At 49.0% G+C, this 23,083-nt stretch overlaps 1 protein-coding gene across 2 annotated transcripts in view; it reads left to right on the plus strand.

The window, feature by feature from the left end:
* Positions 1-23,083, plus strand: part of ZFPM1 (zinc finger protein, FOG family member 1) — a 189,983-nt gene that overhangs the window by 135,070 nt on the left and 31,830 nt on the right. For both annotated transcript variants that reach the window (XM_060253629.1, XM_060253630.1), the window contains exon 4: positions 19,737-19,873. In XM_060253629.1, coding sequence (XP_060109612.1) covers positions 19,737-19,873 — 137 coding nt within the window. The remainder of the gene's footprint in view (positions 1-19,736; positions 19,874-23,083) is intronic.

Here is a 23,083-nt window from a genome sequence, read left to right on the forward strand (position 1 = left end):
CCTTAGAGGTTTTTCAACAGAGACTAGATAACCCTCTGACAGCAATGAGGATCCTGCGAATATAGGGGGAGGTGTTTGTGAGTTTCCTGCATTGTGCAGGGGGTTGGACTAGATGACCCTGAAGGTTCCTTCCAATTCTATGTTTCTATGAACCTTCATGTTTGGAGGCCGTATGGATGCCCCTTCTGGTGGGTCTTCTGGGAGAGCTGGTTAGCCAGCATGGAGTACTAGATTGGAGACTAGGCAGACGCTGGGTTAGGGTATGATCTTGAACATATGAAGCTGCCTTATACTTGACCCACAGTCCATCAAAGTCAGTCTGATACTCAGACTGGCAGCGGCTCTCCAGGGTCTCAAGCGGAGGTTTTTGACGCCTATTTGCATGGACCGTTTTTAGTTGGAGATGCCGGGGATTGAACCTGGGACCTTCTGCTTACCAAGCAGATGCTCTACCCCCGAGCAGTGGCGTAGCTAGGGCTTTGGGGGCCCGGGGCCCAAGATTTATGTGGGCCCCCCATGTGTGTGCACGCCTCCAGAACGTCTAATCACTTAGATTTTCTCCCAAGCTAGGATTTCCCTTGCCTTTATGCTAGTTGCTACTATCAGATCTTTCCAGGGATCCCTGGATGTCCCATAATAAGAATAAGCCAGTCAGCACTTGATTGAATTCAGCCAGACCTTCTGATCACTTGAGAGTTCTGTTGTTCACTTTCCTGGGCCAGGTCAACTTCCAGTCCGTGTTTTTTAGGCCTCTTGTAAATCATAGACAGCTTCATGAGGGGACTGAATAAACATATGGAGCAGAGGTCCATCAGTGTCTATTAGCCACAGGGTATAGATGGAACTCTCTGTCTGGGGCAGTGATGCTCTGTACTCTTGGTGCTGGAGGGGTCCACAGTGGGAGGGCTTCTAATGTCCTGGCCCTATTAGTGAACCTCCTGATGACACCTGGTTTTTTGGCCACTGTGTGACAGAGTGTTGGACTGGATGGGCCATTGGCCTGATCCAACATGGCTTTTCTTATGTAGCCCTTATCAGCTGAAACAGCTCAGCTGGGAGAGTCATAAGAACATAAGAGAAGCCATGTTGGATCAGGCCAATGGCCCATCCAATCCAACACTCTGTATCACACAGTGGCCAATACACACACACTATGGCTAATAGTCTAAGATCTAATCACAGGTAGCATCATCTGTACCTGTACTGGCCTGCTCCTTGCCTTTCAAGAGAACGGATCCTAAACCAATAATCTCTGCTGACTACAGAAAGGCCTGTTATTCAACAGTAGGACACAAGCCCTGCATACCAAAAGGTCCTAAGTTCACTATCTTGCTTCTGTAGTTACGTCAGATAAAAGAACAATTTTCAGTCACTTGATATTTACATATACTTACGTGTATGAAATTGCCTCCCCTCTAAATAAGCTAGTTTCCTGACACATGGAGTCTCTGTAATACACCTTCAAAAAATTGTAGGCCTCTAAATGGTCAAATGTGATATGCCACCATTTTCAATAAAATCATTCATAATATTCAGACATGCTGATTTAGAAAGCAAAATTAATTAACTACACCCAGTTTAATGGATTGAGCATATTTTAATAGATATCAATGTTGCCAGAACATCAATACTTTCAGAGATAAAGACTTTTGTTTTAAAAATAAAGTTTTCTACTTTCTGTTCATCCTTATCTCTTATGTAAATGATGACTAAGGCTGCAGTCATATAAGAATTCTTTCCTGGAAGTAAACCCCATTTAATAAAATAGGACTTACTTCTAATTAAATGGATACTCTGTATCTGTCACTTCATCCATGCATGGTCATCGCCTGCTTATTTTGCCTGTCTCTTCATCTTTGTGTTTTATTTCTCTCACTGTCAGAATTTAGATAGCACGCTCCTTGGGGCACAGCCCTTCTCTTTTGAATATTTTGCTTAATAAAAATTATGTATGTTAATGGTACTATAAAGTTATACAACAACAAAGAATAGTTTTTAAAATCTTTAATATTTTTCACTGCCTGTTCGAAAAAATGATACAAACCAAAATCATTTAACAAAGTAAACCACAGCTTCATTACAGAATGAGACCGCTAGTCCAGTACATCACACCTCTTTAGCAACCAAGACTGTCTGGGAGAGTCAGAATTCAAATCCTCACTCTGTCATGAAGCTTACTGTATAGAAATGAGCGGGTCATTCTCAGCCTAATCTACCTCACAGGGTTGTTGTAAAAATAAAACGATGTATGCCACCCTGAGCTTTTCAGAGAACAGTGGGATTAAAAAAGGAAGAACAAATAAACTACATAAACAAAAACCAGTTTCAGCACGATTTTAGCTACCAAGCCAGCATACCTCCCTTGACACCACTTTAACTGTTTTACATGTCACGTTGTACTATTAGTCCATTTCACTTGGTACACTGTACTCAGATTTGCAACAACTTTCTAAAGGATGTTTCTCAGCCCCGAGTTGCCACAAACTAAACTCGGGATCCTCAGTCTTGCAAAGCAAGTGTGCTGTTCCCCACTCCCAACATACTAGGATTGTCAACCTCCAAGCAGAGCCTGGAGATCTGGAATAACAACTCTTTTCCAGACCCACTCCTCTGGGGAAAACTGGCTGCTTTGGCAGGTGCCCTCTATGCCACTATCCCCTGCGAAGCTCCCTCTCCAGGCTCCGGCCCCAGTCCCCAAAAACCGTCTGACCCAGAACTGGCAATGGCAACCTTAACAATTCTAGCCCTTTGGAGTGAGACGCTCTGCGAGCATCCAGCGCTCTGCAGCTCCGCCTTTGCTTGCTCCAACCTCGCAGCCGCTCCGCAGGACCTGCCCACCTTTGCTCGCTCCTTCATCTGCGTATCGTCGGGTGTCATCCCCGCCCAGAGCATAACCCCGGCTCCCAACGAGGAGCCCCGAGGTGCGTGCGTGCGCGCGCCCCTCCCCACCCCCTTCTTCCGCCGTGCGCGCGCGCTTCCCCTCGCTGTCGGGCGCCGCGGGCGCTTCCATTCTTTTTCAGCAACGTCACGGCCATTGTTTGGGGGGCCCCCTTGCCAACGCGGGGCCCCAGGGCCTGGGGCGGTCCGCCATCCCCGCCCCCCCCTCCCTACGCGTCTGCCCCCGAGCCACCATCCCTCCCCAACAAAGGAATCTTGCAGGGCTGTTCTTACGCTCTTAAGTGAAGAAAACGGCAAGGGACAGTGTGTGGTCACTGCCCAACAGTGCGGTATGCAGAATTTTATTTATTTCCCTAAAATATTTCTGTGAAGAGTTGAACACCTGACGCTGCCTTATATTAATCAGACCCTGGGTCCCTCAGGGTCAGTATTGTCTACTCAGAATGGCAGCAGCTCTCCAGGGTCTCCGACTAAGGTTTTTTCCACCACCTCCTGCCTGGCCCTTTTAACTGGAGATGACCTGTCTAGCCTCAGATGTTTGGAGGCACCCACAGCAGGGACTCAGAAGATGGCATAGTGGTTAGGTAGGTTCATATGGGACTAGTCAGTTGTTAGCTGTAGCTAAAAGTTGTGTTCACCATCAGCACCGTCTTCCCACGGTTCCGGCCGTCGGGACAAACGATTCCGGAACCAAACATGCTGCAGCTTCAGATGTGAAGGCAGCCACATTTTGTAAGCAAACAGAGCCCTTAGGGTCAGAAAAGCACACCACTGCAGATGTTCATGGTAGATGTAATGTGCAAAGAAAGTGACTTGGAAATGAGTTCCGTTGCCAAAGACTGAAAGGTTGGAGGCCAACGAAGAGAAGTTGCTCATACACGGACAGATTGCCAAACTGTGGAACTCACAGCCACTGGATGTTGCAAAGGGCTGAATAAGCTGAGGTAGCGGCAAAATCATTTCCCTGGGCAGGAGTGATGGATGCCATTCTGCATGCAGATGTTCTAGCCGCCATCTTGTTTGCCTTGCTCAGAAAAATGAGGATTCGGGGTAGCTTTAGGATTTCCTGGTCCCGCCACTCTAGCCTGGGATCCCTGTTTTTTCCTCAGCATCTGAGTGGAACCCCGGGGAAGAGAACCTTTGCAGACTCCGTCCCTTCCCTATTTTCTCCCCCCTCCCCAATTCCTTTTGTAACTTTATTATCGCAGGCGTACAGACCGATACCAGCCCAATTTGGTTAATGATCCCAGAGATAAGAATTATTCCGATAACTTCCAGGCCAGCTGGCTTGCAGGAGCCAATCGGATCCGGCTTTGCCAGGAAGCTGATGGAGAGATAAGATAAGGGGGGAATTGTATTAACCTGCAGGGTGGTGAAACCGAGAGCCAGCGCCACCGATCCCAAGATTAGGGGCAGCGAGACGCGCGTGCGCGCACTGAGCGAGAGAAATGGACTTTGTGCCTTACGATAATCTGCAAGATTGTTCTGGCCATTAGCTAGGCTGGGCCTGGCGCTTATTAAGGTACGCTTCGTAGTTTCTTGTTTTCTTTCCGGCAGTTTGGACGCGGTCCAGAGAAACACAGAGGGTGTCGCGCCGTATGACCCTCGGAGTGGGGCATCTCTTGGCCCTTCTGAGACGGGAGGCCGAGAAGCGTCCTGAGGGGGGAAGGAGAAGTGATTGCCCCGTAGGCTTCTTGGAGAGGAAAGCTAAGAAGGCAAAACCAAAAGCCCGATGGGAATCGGAGCTTGAAGGAGAACAGGAAAAAGGCAGCACAGCGTAGGAAAGAAGCCCAGGCTTCAGGGGTCCCCAACTCCCAGTCCGTGGACCGGTACCGGTCCGTGGTCTGTTAGCTACCGGGCCATGAGTTGTATAATTATTTCATTATATATTACAATGTAGTAATAATAACAATAAGAAGACGACACTGGGTTTACACCCTGCCTTCCGCTCCGAATCTCAAAGTGACTCACAATCTCCTTGATCTTCCTTCCCCACAACAGACACCCTGCGAGGTGGGTGGGGCTGGAGAGAGCTCTCCCAGAAGCTGCCCTTTCAAGGACAACATCTGCCAGAGCTGTGGCTGACCCAAGGCCATCCCTGCAGCCGTAAGTGGAGGAGTGGGGAATCAAACCCAGTTCCCCCAGATAAGAGTTTGCACACTTAACCACCCCAACAAAATAAAGTGCACAATTGTATCATCCTGAAACCATCCCCCCGGTCCGTGGAAAAAAATGTCTTCCATGAAACCAGTCCCTAGTGCCAAAATTTGGGGACTGCTGTTGTAGAGCACTGCAGGAGACCAGACAGCACCTTCTAAGAGAGCAGGGAATGATGGTAACCAATATTTCCTCTAAGCTGTGCAGTCCTGTGAGCAAGAATTCTACTTGCTGAGCTCCTGGCATTAAAGTTGTGAGCTGCTGCATCGATTAGTTTGCTCTGCGGCCGGCCTTCCTGAGCTAAGACCAAAACGTTTGAGCTGTAGGCTAAAAAAAAAACCTGAATTAGCTCACACTAATTCAGCTTAGAGGGAACACTGATGGCGACCCCAAGGAATCTAGCACATATTTGCATATTGTTGACTCATGCACAAAAAAAACCCCTGTAGATTTCTACCACACTAGAACTGTGCGAACAGATTTGCACCACAGCAAAACTCGGACAAGGCAAGAGAAATCTCTCTAGATTTCAGAGAAGGGAGCCTTTTGTGTTATCCTCTCGAGATAAAACCTTGGCAAAGTGTCTTGTGGCACTTTGGGGGCTTAACTGATTCGTTGTGGCTTGGGCTTCCCTGAGCCACAGCCTACTCTGTCAGGCGGATGAAAATGTTGCAAGCCCGTGCAATGGAAGAGAAAAATAAAATTCTAAACCGTAAGGCCAAAAGGCAATGAAATGCTAGAGGTACAAAAAATATATATACAGTTGAAAGCCGGGCAATGCAATAAAAATAATCACTCAAACAAAATTGCCCCAGTTTGCAAATTCACAGTGAGCAATATCAGTACACAGGAAAAGGGGAAAGACTTCCGTCCTTGATGGGTAAAGGAGAACACAGTCAGGAAATTCCACTAAGAAGATATTGGATTTATATCCCGCCCTATACTCTGAAACTCGGAGTCTCAGCGCAGTCACAGTCTCCTCTACTGTTATGTATGTGGACTGAGAAGACTGGATTGGATGTTCCTGCCTGGCTCATTGGAGCCATACAGTCGGGGACTTGGGAACAATAGGCATCAGGATCCAAATCTCTGTTGTCCTGCACCAATCACAAGCTCCTGCTGGTTTGAATGATCCAATCACATGCTTGCTCGAGAGCCATGAGTGTATATAGTTGGCCCAGTTCCCCAGTCTTGTAGTGCATCCACCTACCACGCTGTATTTAATAAAGAGCTGATAATCACTTCCATCTCACCTCTTCAGTGCATCAAACCCACTATATTATATCTACCTCCCCCCCCCGCCCGCAACAGACACCCTGTGAGGTAGGTGGGGCTGAGAGAGCTTTTACAGCAGCTCCCCTTTCAAGAACCACTCCTGTGAAAGCTACGGCCGACCCAAGGCCATTCCAGCACCTGTAGGTGGAGGAGTACAGTTACTGTGGGAAAGCCGACCGACTTCCTGTCTGAAAATGGGATCATCATCCAGCCTTCGCCTCCCCCCCCACCACCACCACCTTGACTTGAGCACCCTTTTTGCAAGAACAAGAGCATTTTTCTCACAGTCAACAAGGAACAGCTGCGGTTTCAGTTTGAGCCCTCCTGGCCATGGACTGAATGGAGGCAGCTCTAGTCTGGCTGCAGGTGGTTCCTGATTCTCTGACATGCGGGTGAAAAATGGCTCTCTTTGGCCTGGGGAGGTGGGCCTCTTTTCCTGGGTTTATTGCCTGGCCCAAACGGGCTTCTTCAGAGGAGCCGTTGGCCTGCCGGCTGGAGCGACTTGCTAGCGTACAGCTGCTCCGTCTCCATTTTGTTTCACTGACTTCCCCTCCGCTTGGCTTTTAATTAGGGCATAATTTCTGTCCTGCCCTTTCCCCCCTTTTTTTTTTGTTTTTTTACAAAATCCAGCAGGGCCTGGCTTGCCCTATTTTTGTCCCCTTGCGTCTGGAACGGTTGCCTTCTTTTATCAGTGGCCGTGTGTTTTCTCTGGTGGGGATTGATACACAGAAGATGGAGTGCTCTGACATGGAAAGTGTAAGGCAAAAGGCTGTTATCTTGGAGGCATGGTCTCCTGACCCAAGCTCCACTGATTAGCCAGCAAGAAGCAGGAGGGAAGGGTGGCTGGCAGTTGTTGGGCACAAAATCCGCTTGTTTGCCAAGCCGGCCAGGGCTTGTCGTTTAACTCTTAAGTTGGCTAAAATAGGAGTCGATTGCACCTTTAAGACCAACTCAGTTTTACGAAAGCGTTCATTCTGAATAAAAATTGGTCTTAAAGGTGCCACTGGACTCCTGCTTTGTTCTACGTCACTAAGTGTTAGAAATGTCTCCCTGTGACTTGAACAGCCTCTTTTTCTTTGTATTAGTAAGATAGGCGCCAAAGGTAGTTTGAGGCTTATTTATTTATTTATTCGGAATTTATATCCCGCCCTTCCCACAAGTGGCTCAGGGCGGCTTCCAACAATTGATCAAGCATAAAATTTAAACAATTTTAAGTATAAAACAATTAGATGCTTAAACATTTAAAACTTTTCTCCCTTTCTCACAATACGAGAACTCGTGGGCATTCGATGAAATTGCTGAGCAGACAGGTTAAAACGGATAAAAGGAAGTACTTCTTCACCCAAAGGGTGATTAACATGTGGAATTCACTGCCACAGGAGGTGGTGGCGGCCAGTGGCGTCACTGGGGTGGGTTGCACCCTGGGGCCAAGTGCGTGGGTTGCACCCTGGGGCCAAGTCGGTTGCACCCTGGGGCCAAGTGTGCCGGACTCGGAGGGAAGAGCAGCAGTCCTCGTGCGCTGCCCAGAGGTGCTAAATCCCTCGCGTTCGAACAAAGGAAGCCTCCGCCTGGAGAAGCCGAAAGATTTGGGGACGGTAACCGTCCCGAAACTTGAGGAGAGGCGCTGCTCGTCCTGCAAACTACTTCTTCCATCAGTCCGTCCCTCCCAAGGCGCTGGCGGCGGCGCGGGCTTGTGCAAGACCAGTTGCTAGCCGAGAGCGGCGGCTGGGGGAGCTCAGCGCACCTGGCGAGAACCAGCGAGAAAGAAGCCCGCTTCGGGTCCTCGTCGCCTGCCCCCTCCTCCCCCGCCGCCAGCAGCAGCGCCTGCGGTGCGGAGTCTTCAGCACTGGCGCTCATGCGCACTGCCGGCAATGCTCCTGCGCTACCCCTCACCCGCTCCTCCTCTTGCTGCTGCGAGCGCGGCCGATGCCGCCTGTTTTCCTCCTGCGTGAGGGACTCCCTCGCTCTCTGCCTGCCTGCCCCCTTCCCTTCCCTCCTGCGCCCCGCGCGTCTAAAGCCTCCTTTCCCTCGCTGGTTGGCTCGCAACGTCCTCCCTTCCCTGGTTTGCCTGCTCGCCCTCTGATGCCTGCCTGCGGAGAGCTGCGCTTTCCTCTTCCCTCCCGGCCTTCTCTCGCTTCGCCACTGCCTTGAAAGAGCCTCCCCGCGTCTCCCGCCAATAAAGACTGTGATTGCTTGCCGCCTACTGCCTTCAAAGAGCCCTAGGGGGCCAATGAGAATGCTCTAGGGGGGGCCAATGGCCCCCTTGGCCCTGCCCTAGTGACGCCTCTGGTGGCGGCCACAAGCATGGCCACCTTCAAGAGGGGGTTAGATAAAAATATGGAGCAGAGGTCCATCAGTGGCTATTAGCCACAGTGTGTATGTGTGTGTGTGTGTGTGTGTGTGTGTGTGTATATATATATATATATATATATATATATATATATATATATATATATATATATATATATATATATATATATATATATATATATATATATATATATAGCCACAGTGTGTATGTGTGTGTGTGTGTGTGTGTGTGTGTGTGTATATATATATATATATATATATATATATATATTTGGCCGCTGTGTGACACAGAATGTTGGACTGGATGGGCCATTGGCCTGATCTAACATGGCTTCTCTTATGTTCTTATGTTCTTAAAAACCAGTAACATTTCAATTTCATAAAAACAATTAAACCTTAAAAACCAGTAACATTTCATTTCATATAAACAGATGGCTGCCATTTACATCAAGTTTTCATCCCAGCTAGGTGTAAGCTAGCTGGAAGAGGGTCGACTTACAGGCCCTGCGGAACTGAACCAGGTCCCACAGGGCCCTCACCTCCTCCGGCAGCTGATTCCACCATGTGGGGGCCATAACGGAGAAAGCCCTTAACGGCTTGTAATGAAATTTCTTGTTTTTCTACAACCTTACTAATTATTTTGTAACTGTATTACATTGTATTTGTTCTATTATTTAATAAACAGTTTGATTTGCGGGGCGGGGGGGGGGGAAATGACGTATATGCACTATGGAAAACGAAGATCCTCTCAACCCGCTTTTTAATCTCTTGGCTAAGATAAGAACATAAGAGAACATAAGAACATAAGAGAAGCCATGTTGGATCAGGCCAACGGCCCATTCAGTCCAACACTGTGTCACACAGTGGCCAAAAAATTTTTATATATACACACACACTGTGGCTAATAGCCACTGATGGACCTGTGCTCCATATTTTTATCTAACCCCCTCTTGAAGGTGGCTATGCTTGTGGCCGCCACCACCTCCTGTGGCAGTGAATTCCACATGTTAATCACCCTTTGGGTGAAGAAGGACTTCCTTTTATCCGTTTTAACCTGTCTGCTCAGCAATTTTATCGAATGCCCACGAGTTCTTGTATTGTGAGAAAGGGAGAAAAGTACTTCTTTCTCTACTTTCTCCATCCCATGCGTTATCTTGTAAACCTCTATCATTATCTTGTAAACCTCTTACTCTGAGTCGGTTCCTTGTTTCTCAAGCTGCAGCAGTCTCTAAAAATTCATTTTCATAAGTGATGCTAAAAGTACCTTTTGGGCTGGGATGTGGTTCTTAGTGCAAGATAGAAAAATGGCAAACGCAGCGTTGGGCTGTATCAACAGAAGAATAGCGTCCAGATCACGTGAAATGATGGTTTTGCTTTACTCTGCTCTGGGAAGACCTCACCCGGAGTATTGTGTTCAGTTTTGGGCACCACATTTTAAGAAAGATAAAGACAAGCTGGAACGGGTCCAGAGGAGGGCGACGAAGATGGTGTGGGGACTGGAGACCAAGTCCTGTGAAGAAAGGTTGAAGGAGCTGGGGATGTTTAGCCTGGAGAAGAGGCGGCTGAGAGGGGGAAATGATCACCATCTTCAAGTACGAAGGGCTGTCATCTAGAGGATGATATGGAATTGTTTTCTGTGACCCCAGAAGGTAGGACCAGAACTAATGGGTTTGAAATTAAATCAAAAGAGTTTCCGGCTCAGCATTAGGAAGAACTTCCTGGCCGTTAGAGCAGTTCCTCAGTGGAACAGGTTTCCTCCTCGGAGAGCCAGTTTGGTGTAGTGGTTAAGTGTGTGGACTCTTATCTGGGAGAACCGGGTTTGATTCCCCACTCCTCCACTTGCACCTGCTGGAATGGCCTTGGGTCAGCCATAGCTCTGGCAGAGGTTGTCCTTGAAAGGGCAGCTGCTGTGAGAGCCCTCTCCAGCCCCACTCACCTCACAGGGTGTCTGTTGTGGGGGAGGAAGGTAAAGGAGATTGTGAGCCGCTCTGAGACTCTTCGGAGTGGAGGGCGGGATAGAAATCCAATATCATCTTCTTCTTCTCGGGAGGTGGTGGGCTCTCCTTCCTTGGAGGTTATTAAACAGAGACTAGATGGCCATCTGACAGCAGTGTGGATCCTGTGAATTTAGGGGGAGGTATTTGTGAGTTTCCTGCATTATGCAGGGGGTTGGATTAGATGATCCTGGAGGTCCCTTCCAACTCTATGATTCTATGAAAGGAGGGCAGAAGCATGAATAAACCAAATGTATGTTCTTGGCAGTAGGTTTTATGTATCAAACTCAGACCTTAGTAACAAAGAAAATGAACCATAAACACATAAATCTGCCATATGGAATTAGAGCCTCCATCGGTGTCAGTATTGTCTACTCAGACTGGCAGCTGCTCTCCAGGGTCTCAGGCAGAGGTCTTTATCACCAAGTACTGTCTGGTCCTTTTTTAAAAAACTGGAGATGCTGGAAATTGAACCTGGGACCTTCTGCATTCCAAGTAGATGCTCTACCGCTGAGCCACAGAAGCATAAAAGGGGCCTAAATGTTGCTGTTTCTCTGGAAAGCTGCACAGATCTGTCCAAAGTTCAGTCTCCTGTTGGCAAACATTATACACACAGGGGAGGTGTTTTGTTCAGATGGTGAATCCGCCTGGGACTGAGGTTTGTTTAAACCAAGCCGAAATCATTAAGTGTTCTTTCTTAGTCCATGGAAAGGGACTGTGGATCAGGGGTGTCGAACGCATTTGTTACGAGGGCCGGATCTGACATAAATGAGACCTTGCTGGGCTGTGTCGGGCCTGGGCCGTGTGTGGACCTATTCAAAATTAGGTAGCAGAGATATAAACTTTTTAAAGGACACAGACAAATACGACTAAAATAAAACATGCTTAAAACATTAGCACCTGGTCTTAAACGTGCTTTCCTTGCATTTTCCCCAAGGGATCCAGGGAACTGGGCAAAGGAAGCTCTGGCTCTTTCCCTCCCTCCCCAGGAGACCTGGAGGGGGAGGAGCCTCAACCAATGGAGAAAATCGAGGCTTTGCTCTGTAGCTCCTGTGCGATTGAGCTAGGCTTGTGAAGAAAGCTGAGATGCAGAAGGAAGCAAGAGAGAGGGAGAAGGAAGCGGACAAGAGCCAGTTGCTCGGGGGCCTGATTCGGCCCCTGGGCCGTATGTTTGACACCTATGCTGTATAGTGTCTTTCCTGATCAAGTTGCCGGAGTCCTTTAAGGTTTCTCATTGGGAGTCCCTTTGCAAGGATCCAGAATGAAACTTCCAGCAGTTTCACAGTCTTTGGAGGGGTGATTGCTGTCATATAAGGGGGAGAAAGCATTTTGCACTTCCGAAAGGAGGACTTAATTTGAGGCAATGCTCCTTAGGGCTTAGTTTTGGCATCCGGGTTTGGGGGACGTTGTATTTCTATGGGCATGTGTGTTAGAGAGCTTGTGTGTGCAGCTGGAAGTCCTGGAGACCTCTGGTGACTGGCCCCTACTGGGAGCCTGAAGGATATCCAGAGAGGTGGCTGAATGAAGCCTACTCCTCCCTCCCAACTGCTGGTATTCCAAGGAGGTCTCCCATACAAGTATTTGCTGGGGTTGCCCTTGCGTAGCTTCCGAGATCCGATGAGATCGGGCTTGCATGGGCTGTCCAAGTCAGGGCAGTTCTAGCATCTGTTTTGAATGTTAATGCCTTCTGATCATGCACAGAGCGCTCTTGTTTTGTTTGTTCGTTTGGCCATTTATAATCCCGCCTTATCTTGTGATTCAGGACCGCTTACGTTAATAGTTCAAAATTATTTTGCTTCCAGTTAGTTGTGGTTAAGTGCTCGGACTCTCCTCCACTTGCAGCTGCTGAAATGGCCTTGGGTCAGCCATAGCTCTCGTAGGAGTTGTCCTTGAAAGGGCAGCTGCTTTAAGAGCTCTCTCAGCCACAGCCACCTCAGAGGGTGTCTGTTGGGGGGGGGAGGTAAAGGAGATAGTGAGCCGCTCTGAGATTCATTGTGGAGGGGGGGATATAAATCCAGTATCATCATTATCTTCTTCTTCTTACATCAATATAGGCACAGAGCAGCCCCACATTTGAACGAGGGGTGACTGGCTACTGGGGCTGCTTCCAGGCATATTTCCAGAGATTGGCTGACATACATAGGACAGTGTGACAGCATTCTTGCATCTCTTCCGAGTGTGAAATCTGAATTATGCCAAGCTGGGGGTTTTGGCTGCTCTCCAAACTTCCAATCGTGCTCCTTTTCTTGGCTTCTCTCAGATCCGAAACCACAGGGGAGTCACTTCTCTCTCTCTCTCTCTCTCTCTCTCTTTCACCCCATCATATTTTCATTGGATTTTGCTCTGGTTTCCTGAATAAAACTAAGGAGGGGCATCGGGAGAAAGAGAGACTGGTGAGCTGGGCCTTCTGCTTTGCTTGTCCTCCCGTCCTTCAGAGCCCTTCACGCCAATTGCCGCATGAGGGATTAGAGATGCTGGGAGTCCTGTTGCCCCTTCTCACCTTCAAGTGCGAGTAATCCCCAGATCGAGTTCATCAAAGCCCTTGGTTCTTAGCAGCAGGTGAATTCTTGGAGGGCTGCCCTGGCTTCTGTCCTATACAAAGGCTGGGTTTTCACTTCCTCTCCATTTATCCACGCACCTGTTCTTGCAACAAAGCTATATAGGTGTGCCCTTTCTGCGGTGTGTTCCCCCCCCCCCCCCACCGATACATTTTGTGCAAATTTCTCGGATGTTCAAGATGAAGAAGATATTGGATTTATATCCCTCTCTCCACGCTGAATCTCAGAGTCTCTGAGCTGCTCACCATCTCCTTTCCCTTCCTCCCCCACGACAGACACCCTGTGAGGTGGGTGGGGCTGAGAGAGCTCTCCCAGAAGCTGCCCTTTCAAGGACAACTCCTGCGAGATCTATGGCTGACCCAAGGCCATTCCAGCAGCTGCAAGTGCAGGAGTGGGGGATCAAACCCGGTTCTCCCAGACAAGAGTCCGCACACTTTACTACTACACCAAACTGGCTCTCAAGTATCCTCAGAACAGAGTCACACTAAAAGCGTACAGTCCCACTAAAAGCATGCCAAAAGAGGCAAAATGCAATGAAAATCCAGAGACTGCGTAAAAACAGAAGCCAGTCCAGTAGTTGCCAAAAAACACAAACCAGCCCGGCAGCCAAACCACCAAGTTGCTCCCAAATCACTCAGAATGTGTCTTGTTTCCCCTTAGGACTGTGTCAGCAAAATTTCATTAATGTCAGGAACTGCATGTAACCTATAAAATGTCATTAATGGCGAGCGTATCAGCCCATGCACAGTGTGTCTATGCTTTGCAGAAACCAGTTCATGAAAATGCGGCTTTCTAGCACATGGATGGTGTGATGGAAGTGTGATTAGGAGGTGCTCTCATGAGATCCCACCTACTGCATTGGGAAGAGTCTCTCTTGGTATTGTTCATTTGTGGCTGTAGTTGGAGTTCTTTTCAAAATGAATTTTCAAGGCAGCTTTTCAGAAGCTTGGGTTTTTGTTTTAAAAACAAGAGTCAGTTTGGTGTAATGGTGAAGTGTGCGGACTCTTATCTGGGAGAACCAGGTTTGATTCCCCACTCCTCCATTTGCAGCTGCTGGAATGGCCTTGGGTCAGCCATAGCTCTCGTAGGAGTTGTGTTTGAAAGAGCAGTGTCTGTGAGAGCTCTCTCAGCCACCCACCTCACAGGGTGTCTGTTGTGGGGGAAGAAGATAAAGGAGATTGTAAGCCACTCTGAGTCTCCGATTCAGAGAGAAGGGCAGGGTATAAATCTGCAGTCTTTTCCTTCCTTCCTTCCTTCCTTCCTTCCTTCCTTCCTTCCTTCCTTCCTTCCTTCCTTCCTTCCTGCCTGCCTGCCTGCCTGCCTGCCTGCCTGCCTGCCTGCCTGCCTGCCTGCCTGCCTGCCAGCCAGCCAGCCAGCCAGCCAGCCAGCGTGGTGTAGCGGTTAAGTTTCATTATTGTGTATTCTATGTTATTTATGTTATGTTGTTATGTTGTGGTGTTGAAATAAAAGTTATATAATCAGGAAGTTTGCAGACTCTTTTCTGGGAGAACCAGGTTTGATTCCCCACTCCTCCACTTGCACCTGCTGGGAATGGCCTTTCGTAGGAGTTGTCCTTGAAAGGGCAGCTTCTGTGAGAGCTCTCTCAGCCCCACCTGCCTCTCTGTTGTCGGGGAGGGAGATAAAGGAGATTGTAAACCGCTCTTAGTCTCTGATTCAGAAAGAAGGGCTGTGTATAAATCTGCGGTCCTCTTAAAAATGTGAAGGACCAATACAATAAATAGAAGGCGGAAGGAAACTATTGGCAGACACTTGAACAGAGGGCAAGGATGAGGCCCAGTGAACATCCCTGGGGGGGCAGTATCAGAGAGTTCAGATTGGGGGAGAAAGCATTCTGCACTTCCAAAAAGAGGACTTAATTTGAGGCAATGCTCCTTAGGGCTTAGTTTTGGCATCTGGGTTTGGGGGACGTTGTATTTCTATGGGCATGTGCGTTAGAGAGCTTGTGTGTGCAGCTGGAAGTCCTGGAGACCTCTGGTGACTGGCCCCTACTGGGAGCCTGAAGGATATCCAGAGAGGTGGCTGAATGAAGCCTACTCCTCCCTCCCAACCGCTGGTATTCCAAGGAGGTCTCCCATACAAGTATTTGCTGGGGTTGCCCTTGCGTAGCTTCCGAGATCCGATGAGATCGGGCTTGCATGGGCTGTCCAAGTCAGGGCAGTTCTAGCATCTGTTTTGAATGTTAATGCCTTCTGATCATGCACAGAGCGCTCTTGTTTGTTTGTTCGTTTGGCCATTTATAATCCCGCCTTATCTTGTGTAGTGGTTAAGTGTGTGGACTCTTATCCGGGAGAACCCATGCAAAGAAGGGCCCCCAGTGATTATCTGATGGGTCAACCGAAGAGGACTCGGCATGCCAGCTTCTGAAAGCATCCTATGGGGTAGCAAGCTGATGGGCTGCAAAGAACAGGTCGGAGGGGCTTGTGCCTCCACACCCTGCATGGGGACTTCCAGAGGGCATCTGGGCTGGACTGGATGGGCTCGGTTGAGGTCTTCTCCAGCTAGGCTGATGACCGAATCTTCCCACCCGAGTTCACATGTAGAGGAAGGTCTGCCCGAGCAGAGATGCTGTCTGCTGAAACATCCCGCCTAAGTTCTGATAAGCGTGAGCGTGCCGGAACCACGGCTTCTCTGCCCGCCCCAGTGCATTTGATGTACTTTGGTGAAAAGAGCAGTCTGATTTCAAGGGCTTGTTTCCCACGCAGGAAGTTGCCCCTGGACCTTGGCCAGCCGCTCTCCTGGCCCTCTGTCTGTCCTCAGGAATGTCTCCCCCTTTGGTGGGAGTGGGGGAGAGAGGCGTGCGGGGCCTGCCCCCTTCTCAGGGGTCTCTCTGCTTTCAGATGTGCACGGAGAGGTGGCGGGCATCTCCACTTAGCTCCCGTTGGCGTATTGCTCAGCTGCCATCTTATCTGCCTGCTGAGAGATGAAGGTGCAGCTAAAACATTTTAGGGCAAGTCTTCCTAACCTATTTACATGTTATCTAGCCCATTAAAGCCTCTCTTATCGGCACATCAAGGCCATTACAGCGGGAAGCTGCCTCAACAGAGGGTCCTAATGAAGCCCGAGAGAGAGAAACTCCCTTTGGATGAAGAATTCCAACCAGCTTTGATCTCCTTTGCTGTATGGTGGGGTGGAAATGGTGTCCACTCAGAATTTGGGAGGAGGGGGGGGGGTTGCAAGCTCGCAGCAAGGCAGATAGTCTTGTTGTTGCTGTGAATGTGGCAGATTCCAGAGATGACTTTCTTCCAGTGCTGAAGGGTCCAAGTTTTTGCATTGCACAGAAGGCTAAATGGCTTAGAACAGCGGTGCATCGATGAGAAACAAGATCATATTTTAGGGTTGGCAGGCCTGGGTTGGAAAATACCTGGAGACTTTGGAGAGGGTGGGGTTTGGAAAGAGGGGGGGCCTCAGCGTGGTGCAGTGCCATAGAGTCCACCCTCATAAGAACAGAAGAGAAGCCATGTTGGATCAGGCCAATGGCCCCTCCAGTCCAACACTCTGTGTCACACAGTAGCAAAAAAAACAAAAAAGGTGCCATCAGGAGGTCCACCAGTGGGGCCAGGAAACTAGAAGCCCTCCCACTGTTGCCTTCCCCAAGCACCAAGAAGACAGAGCATCACTGCCCCAGACTTAAGAACATAAGAGAAGCCATGTTAGATCAGGCCAGTGGCCCATCCAGTCCAACAGTCTGTGTCACAGAAGAACATAAGAGAAGCCATGTTGCGTCAGGCCAGTAGCCCATCCAGTCCAACACTCTGTGTCACAGAAGAACATAAAGAGAAGCCATGTTGGATCAGGCCAATGGCCCCTCCAGTCCAACACTCTGTGTCACATAAGAGAAGCCCTGTTGGATCAGGCCAGTGGCCCCTCCAGTCCAACACTCTGTGTCACATAAGAACATAAGAGAAGCCCTGTTGGATCAGGCCAGTGACCCCTCCAGTCCAACACTCTGTGTCACATAAGAACATAAGAGAAGCCCTGTTGGATCAGGCCAGTGGCCCCTCCAGTCCAACACTCTGTGTCACTCAGTGGCCAAAAAACCCAGGTGCCGTCAAGAGGTCCATCAGTGGGACCAGGGCACTAGAAGCCCTCCCACTGCACTTGCCCCATACAAAAGAACATAAGTTAAGCCCTGTTGGATCAGGCCAATGGACCATCCAGTCCAACACTCTGTGTCACACAGTGGCCAAAATATACACACACACACACACACAAACACACACACACTGTGGCTAATAGCCACTGATGGACCTCTGCTCCATATTTTTATCCAATCCCCTCTTGAAGCTGGCTATGCTTGTAGCCGCCACCACCTCCTGTGGCAGTGAATTCCACATGTTAATCATCCTTTGGGTGAAGAAATACCTCCTTTTATCCGTTTTAACCTGACTGCTCAGCAATTTCATTGAATGTCCACAAGTTCTTGCATTGTGGGAAAGGGAGAAAAAGACTTCTTTCTCTACTTTCTCCATCCCATGCATAATTTTGTCAACCTTTATCATGTCACCCCGCAGTCGACGTTTCTCCAAGCTGAAGAGCCCCAAGCGTTTTAACCTTTCTTCATAGGGAAAGTGTTCCAAACCTTTAATCGTTCTAGTTGCCCTTTTCTGGACTTTTCCCAATGCTATAATATCCTTTTTGAGGTGCGGTGACCAGAATTGTATACAGTATTCCAAATGAGACCGCACCATCGATTTATACAGGGGCATTAAGATACTGGCTGATTGGTTTTCAATCCCCTTCCTAATAATTCCCAGCATGCCGTTGGCCTTTTTTATTGCAATCGCACGCTGTCTTGACATTTTCAGTGAGTTGTCTACCACGACCCCAATATCTCTCTTGGTCCGTCTCTGCCAGTTCACAACCCATCAACTTGTGTTTATAACCCTCCAGCAGCCATTTTCTCCAGGGGAGCTGGATATCACACATTCCCCAAAGGGTACTTAGATCTGGAACGAAAAATCTGTTAGCAATCCCCGGGCCAAGGGAGGCTAGACTACAGTCCACCAGAGAGTGGGGCCTTCTCGATTGCTGCCCCCTATTGGTGGAATCAACTGCCGGAAGAAGCTAGGGCCTTGCGGGACCTCGCCCAGTAGACAGCTCTATTCCGGCAGGCCTTCAATTTGGCATCAAAGGACTGCTATGGGGTGACTGAGATACATCGAATGTAGACTGAATGCCATCTGAAGCGAGAAGACATCAGATACAATTAGCACCAGACTGTTTTAATTGTTCTGAACCATTTTGATTGTTTAACTTGTTTGATTGTTTAATTCTTAAATTGTTCTTATTTTGCTGGTTGTGAGCTGTCCTGAGCCAGCTTCGGCGGGGAGGGTGCGATATAAATCTACTAAACCTTAAACCTTAAAAGCGGGAGATCTCCAGGCCCCACCTGGAGGCTGGCAGCCATATAACATAGGGAGAGAGAGCGACCACCTGAGAGCCATCACCATGTTAATCCAAAACAGAGAGCCCATTTTCTTTTTCCTTCCGAAGGGCAGCCAAGCCCAAAAGCAGTGACTGAGGGACCGTGGCTCAGTGGTAGAGCATCTGCTTGGTAAGCAGGTTCAATCCCCGGCATCTCCAACTAAAAAGTGTCCAGGCAAGTAGGCGTGAAAAACCTCAGCTGGAGACCCTGGAGAGCTGCTGCCAGTCTGAGTAGACAAGACTGACTTTGATGGACCGAGGGGGGTCTGATTCAGTAAAAGGCAGCTTCATATGTTCTGTTATTAAGGAGGGACAGTGGCTCAGTGGCAGAGCATCTGCTTGGGAAGCAGAAGGTCCCAGGTTCAATCCCCGGCATCTCCAACTAAAAAGGGTCCAGGCAAATAGGTTTGAAAAACCTCAGCTGGAGACCCTGGAGAGCCACTGCCAGTCTGAGTGGACAAGACTGATTTGGATGGACCGAGGGGGGTCTGATTTGGTAGAAGGCAGCTTCATATGTTCTGTTATTAAGGGAGGGACGGTGGCTCAGTGGTAGAGCATCTGCTTGGTAAGCGAAAGGTTCCAGGTTCAATCCCCGGCATCTCCAACTAAAAAGGGTCCGGGCAAATAAGTGTGAAAAACCTCAGCTGGAGACCCTGGAGAGCCGCTGCCAGTTTGAGTAGACAATACTGACTTTGATGGACAGAGGGGGGCCTGATTCAGTAGAAGGCAGCTTCATATGTTCATATATATGTTCTGTCAAGCACCACTGAAGCTGTGCAGGAGCTGTGTGTTTGGGGGAGGGGGTGTCTCGCCCCCCCCCCTCCCCAGAAATGGGCATGAGTTCTGGAGGCTTTTGTTCTAAAGGAAGCGGCTGGTGTGGAAAGCGGTTTTGTAGGCATTGTGGGAACTGCCTCGTCATCCCACTACCATGGCAGTAAGAAATCAAAACCCCAGCATGACAAGTCATAACTCAGCCAGAGCACCTTGCCTTAGTCACAAAGCAGGGCTTGGGAACACTGTCTGTGTGTGTTTGTGTGTGTCAGTCATTGCCTTGCCTTTCCCAACCTTCTTTTTTCTTTCCTCACCCTCTTTCTGGCAGGTGAGCTGGAGCTGACAGTGTCTGAGGACGAGAGCAAAGTCTTTGCCAGGCAGAACGTGCCGGAGGGCCTGTCCTGGGGTCCCTACCAGGGGAACATTCACACTGAACCTGCCCCTTCTCCAGGGCAAGGCGAGACGGTAAGAGCCTCTCCAGCAATGTGGTCTGTCTGTCCGTGCCTGCAGCCAGGTTTGGGGTGGGGTGCAAAGAGAGGCCTTGTTTGGTGTAGAGGTTAAGTGCACGGACTCTTATCTGGGAGAACGGGGTTTGACTCCCCACTCCTCCACTTGCACCTGCTGGAATGGCCTTGGGTCAGCCAGAGCTCTCTTATCTGGGAGAACCGGGTTTGATTCCCCCCTCCTCCACTCGCACCTGCTGGAATGGCCTTGGGTCAGCCAGAGCTCTCTTATCTGGGAGAACCGGGTTTGATTCCCCCCTCCTCCACTCGCACCTGCTGGAATGGCCTTGGGTCAGCCAGAGCTCTCTTATCTGGGAGAACCGGGTTTGATTCCCCCCTCCTTCACTCGCAGCTGCTGGAATGGCCTTGGGTCAGCCAGAGCTCTCTTATCTGGGAGAACCGGGTTTGATTCCCCCCTCCTCCACTCGCACCTGCTGGAATGGCCTTGGGTCAGCCAGAGCTCTCTTATCTGGGAGAACCGGGTTTGATTCCCCCCTCCTTCACTCGCAGCTGCTGGAATGGCCTTGGGTCAGCCGTAGCTCTCTTATCTGGGAGAACCGGGTTTGATTCCCCCACTCCTCCACTTGCAGCTGCTGGAATGGCCTTGGGTCAGCCATAGCTTTCTCCTCTGGGAGAACCGGGTTTGATTTCCCACTCCTCTTCTTGCACCTGCTGGAATGGCCTTGGGTCAGCCATAGCTGTTGCAGGAGTTGTCCTTGAAAGGGCCAGTTTGGTGTAGTGGTTAAGTGTGCAGACTCTTATCTGGGAGAACCGGGTTTGATTCCCCACTCCTCTCCTTGCAGCTGCTGGAATGGCCTTGGGTCAGCTAGAGCTCTCTTATATGGGAGAACAAGGTTTGATTCCCCCCTCCTCCACTTGCACCTGCTGGAATGGGTCAGTCAGAGCTCTCTTATCTGGGAGAACCGGGTTTGATTCTCCCCTCCTCCACTTCCACCTGCTGGAATGCCCTTGGGTCAGCGAGAGCTCTCTTATCTAGGAGAACCTGGTTTGATTCCCCACTCCTCCACTTGCAGCTGCTGGAATGGCCCTGGGTCAGTCATAGCTCTGGCAGAGGTTGTCCTTGAAAGGGCAGCTGCTGTAAGAGTTCTCTCAGCCCCACCCACCTCACAGGGTGTCTGTCTCCTGAGAGCCAGTTTGGTGTAGTGGTTAAGTGCACAGACTCTTATCTGGGAGAACCGGGTTTGATTCCCCCTTCCTCCACTTACAGCTGCTGGAATGGCCTTGGGTCAGCCATGGTTTTCGCAAGAGTTGCCCTTGAAAGTGCAGCTGCTGTGAGAGCCCTCTCGGCCCCACCCACCTCACAGGGTGTCTATTGTGGGGGAGGAAGGGAAAGGAGATTGTGAGCCGCTCTGAGACTCTGAGCTTCGGAGTGGAGGGCGGGATATAAATCCAATATCTTCTACTTCTTCTCCACTTGCAGCTGCTGGAATGGCCTTGCGTTAGCTATAGCTCTCACAGAGTTGTCCTTGAAAGGGCAGCTGCTGTGAGAGCCCTCTCAGTCCCACACACCTCACAGGGTGTCTGTTGTGGGGGGAGAAGATATAGAGATTGTAAACTGCTCTGAGTCTCTGATTCAGGAAGAAGGGCGGAGTATAAATCTGCCCCCACCTCACAGGGTGTCTGTTGTGGGGGGAGAAGATTTAGGAGACTGTAAGCCGCTCTGAGTCTCTGATTCAGAGAGAAGGGTGGGGTATAAATCTGCAGTCTTCTTCGTCGTCTTGTTTTTTGTTATAAAGTTTTGGATTGATTCCCCTCAAAATAACTCTAGAAAGCAAAAAAAAAAAAAAGAGCAAAACAAAATAGAGAGGTTAAAAATGGTTGTACTGAATAATAATACAAAGGCTGACAATATGAATGAAATATAAAATAAATAAGGAAAATGATGACATACCATTACTTGTGAATCAGTGCACACAGAGCAACAAATAACCAATATGCAAAACATGTTCTTTTGTTATAAACTAATGAAGTCTTCACCAAAAGTTATCTGCGCTGAGCTGAAGGAAGACCTCGGAACTTCAACAGTCTCATTTACAAATGAAAGAAATTAGGACATTTTAAAATAATCTGCCATGGCTGGTTTTGAATAACCCCTTCCCTCATTTAAAAAACGCCCTAATTTTTTTTTTTTAAGCTAGCCCATGGAGCTGAGGGGTTAGAACATAAGAACATCAGAGAAGCCATGTTGGATCAGGCCAATGGTCCATCCAGTCCAACACTCTGTGTCGCACAATGACCAAAAAACTCAAGTACCATTAGGAGGTCCACCAGTGGGGCCAGGACACTAGCAGCCCTCCCACTGCCCCCCCCCAAGCACCAAGAATGCCGAGCATCACTGCCCCAGACAGAGAGTTCCATCTAGTGGGCGTCAACGTGGCAGATGAGGTTCAGTGTGGCCAAGTGCAAAGTAATGCACATTGGGGCCAAGAATCCCAGCTACAAATACAAGTTGATGGGATGTGAACTGGCAGAGACTGACGAAGAGAGAGATCTTGGGGTCGTTGTAGACAACCCACTGAAAATGTCAAGACAGTGTGCGATTGCAATAAAAAAGGCCAACGCCATGCTGGGAATTATTAGGAAGGGAACTGAAAACAAATCAGCCAGTATCATAATGCCCCTGTATAAATCGATGGTGCGGTCTCATTTGGAATACTGTGTACAATTCTCGTCACCGCACCTCAAAAAGGATATTATAGCATTGGAAAAAAGTGCAAAAAAGGGCATCTAGAATGATTAAAGGTTTGGAACATTTTCCCTATGAAGAAAGGTTAAAACGCTTGGGGCTCTTTAGCTTGGAGAAACGTCGACTGCGGAGTGACATGATAGAGATTTACAAGATTATGCATGGGATGGAGAAAGTAGAGAAAGAAATACTTTTCTCCCTTTCTCACAACACAAGAACTCGTGGGCATTCAATGAAATTGCTGAGCAGTCAGGTTAAAACGGATAAAAGGAGGTACTTCTTCACCCAAAGGGTGATTAACATGTGGAATTCACTGCCACGGGAGGTGGTAGCGGCTACAAGCATAGACAGCTTCAAGAGGGGGTTAGATAAAAATATGGAGCAGAGGTCCATCAGTGGCTATTAGCCACAGTGTGTGTGTGTGTGTATATATATAAAAAAAATTTGGCCATTGTGTGACACAGA

Source organism: Heteronotia binoei, chromosome 14 (assembly GCF_032191835.1).
Source record: "Heteronotia binoei isolate CCM8104 ecotype False Entrance Well chromosome 14, APGP_CSIRO_Hbin_v1, whole genome shotgun sequence".
NCBI classification, from domain to species: domain Eukaryota; kingdom Metazoa; phylum Chordata; class Lepidosauria; order Squamata; family Gekkonidae; genus Heteronotia; species Heteronotia binoei.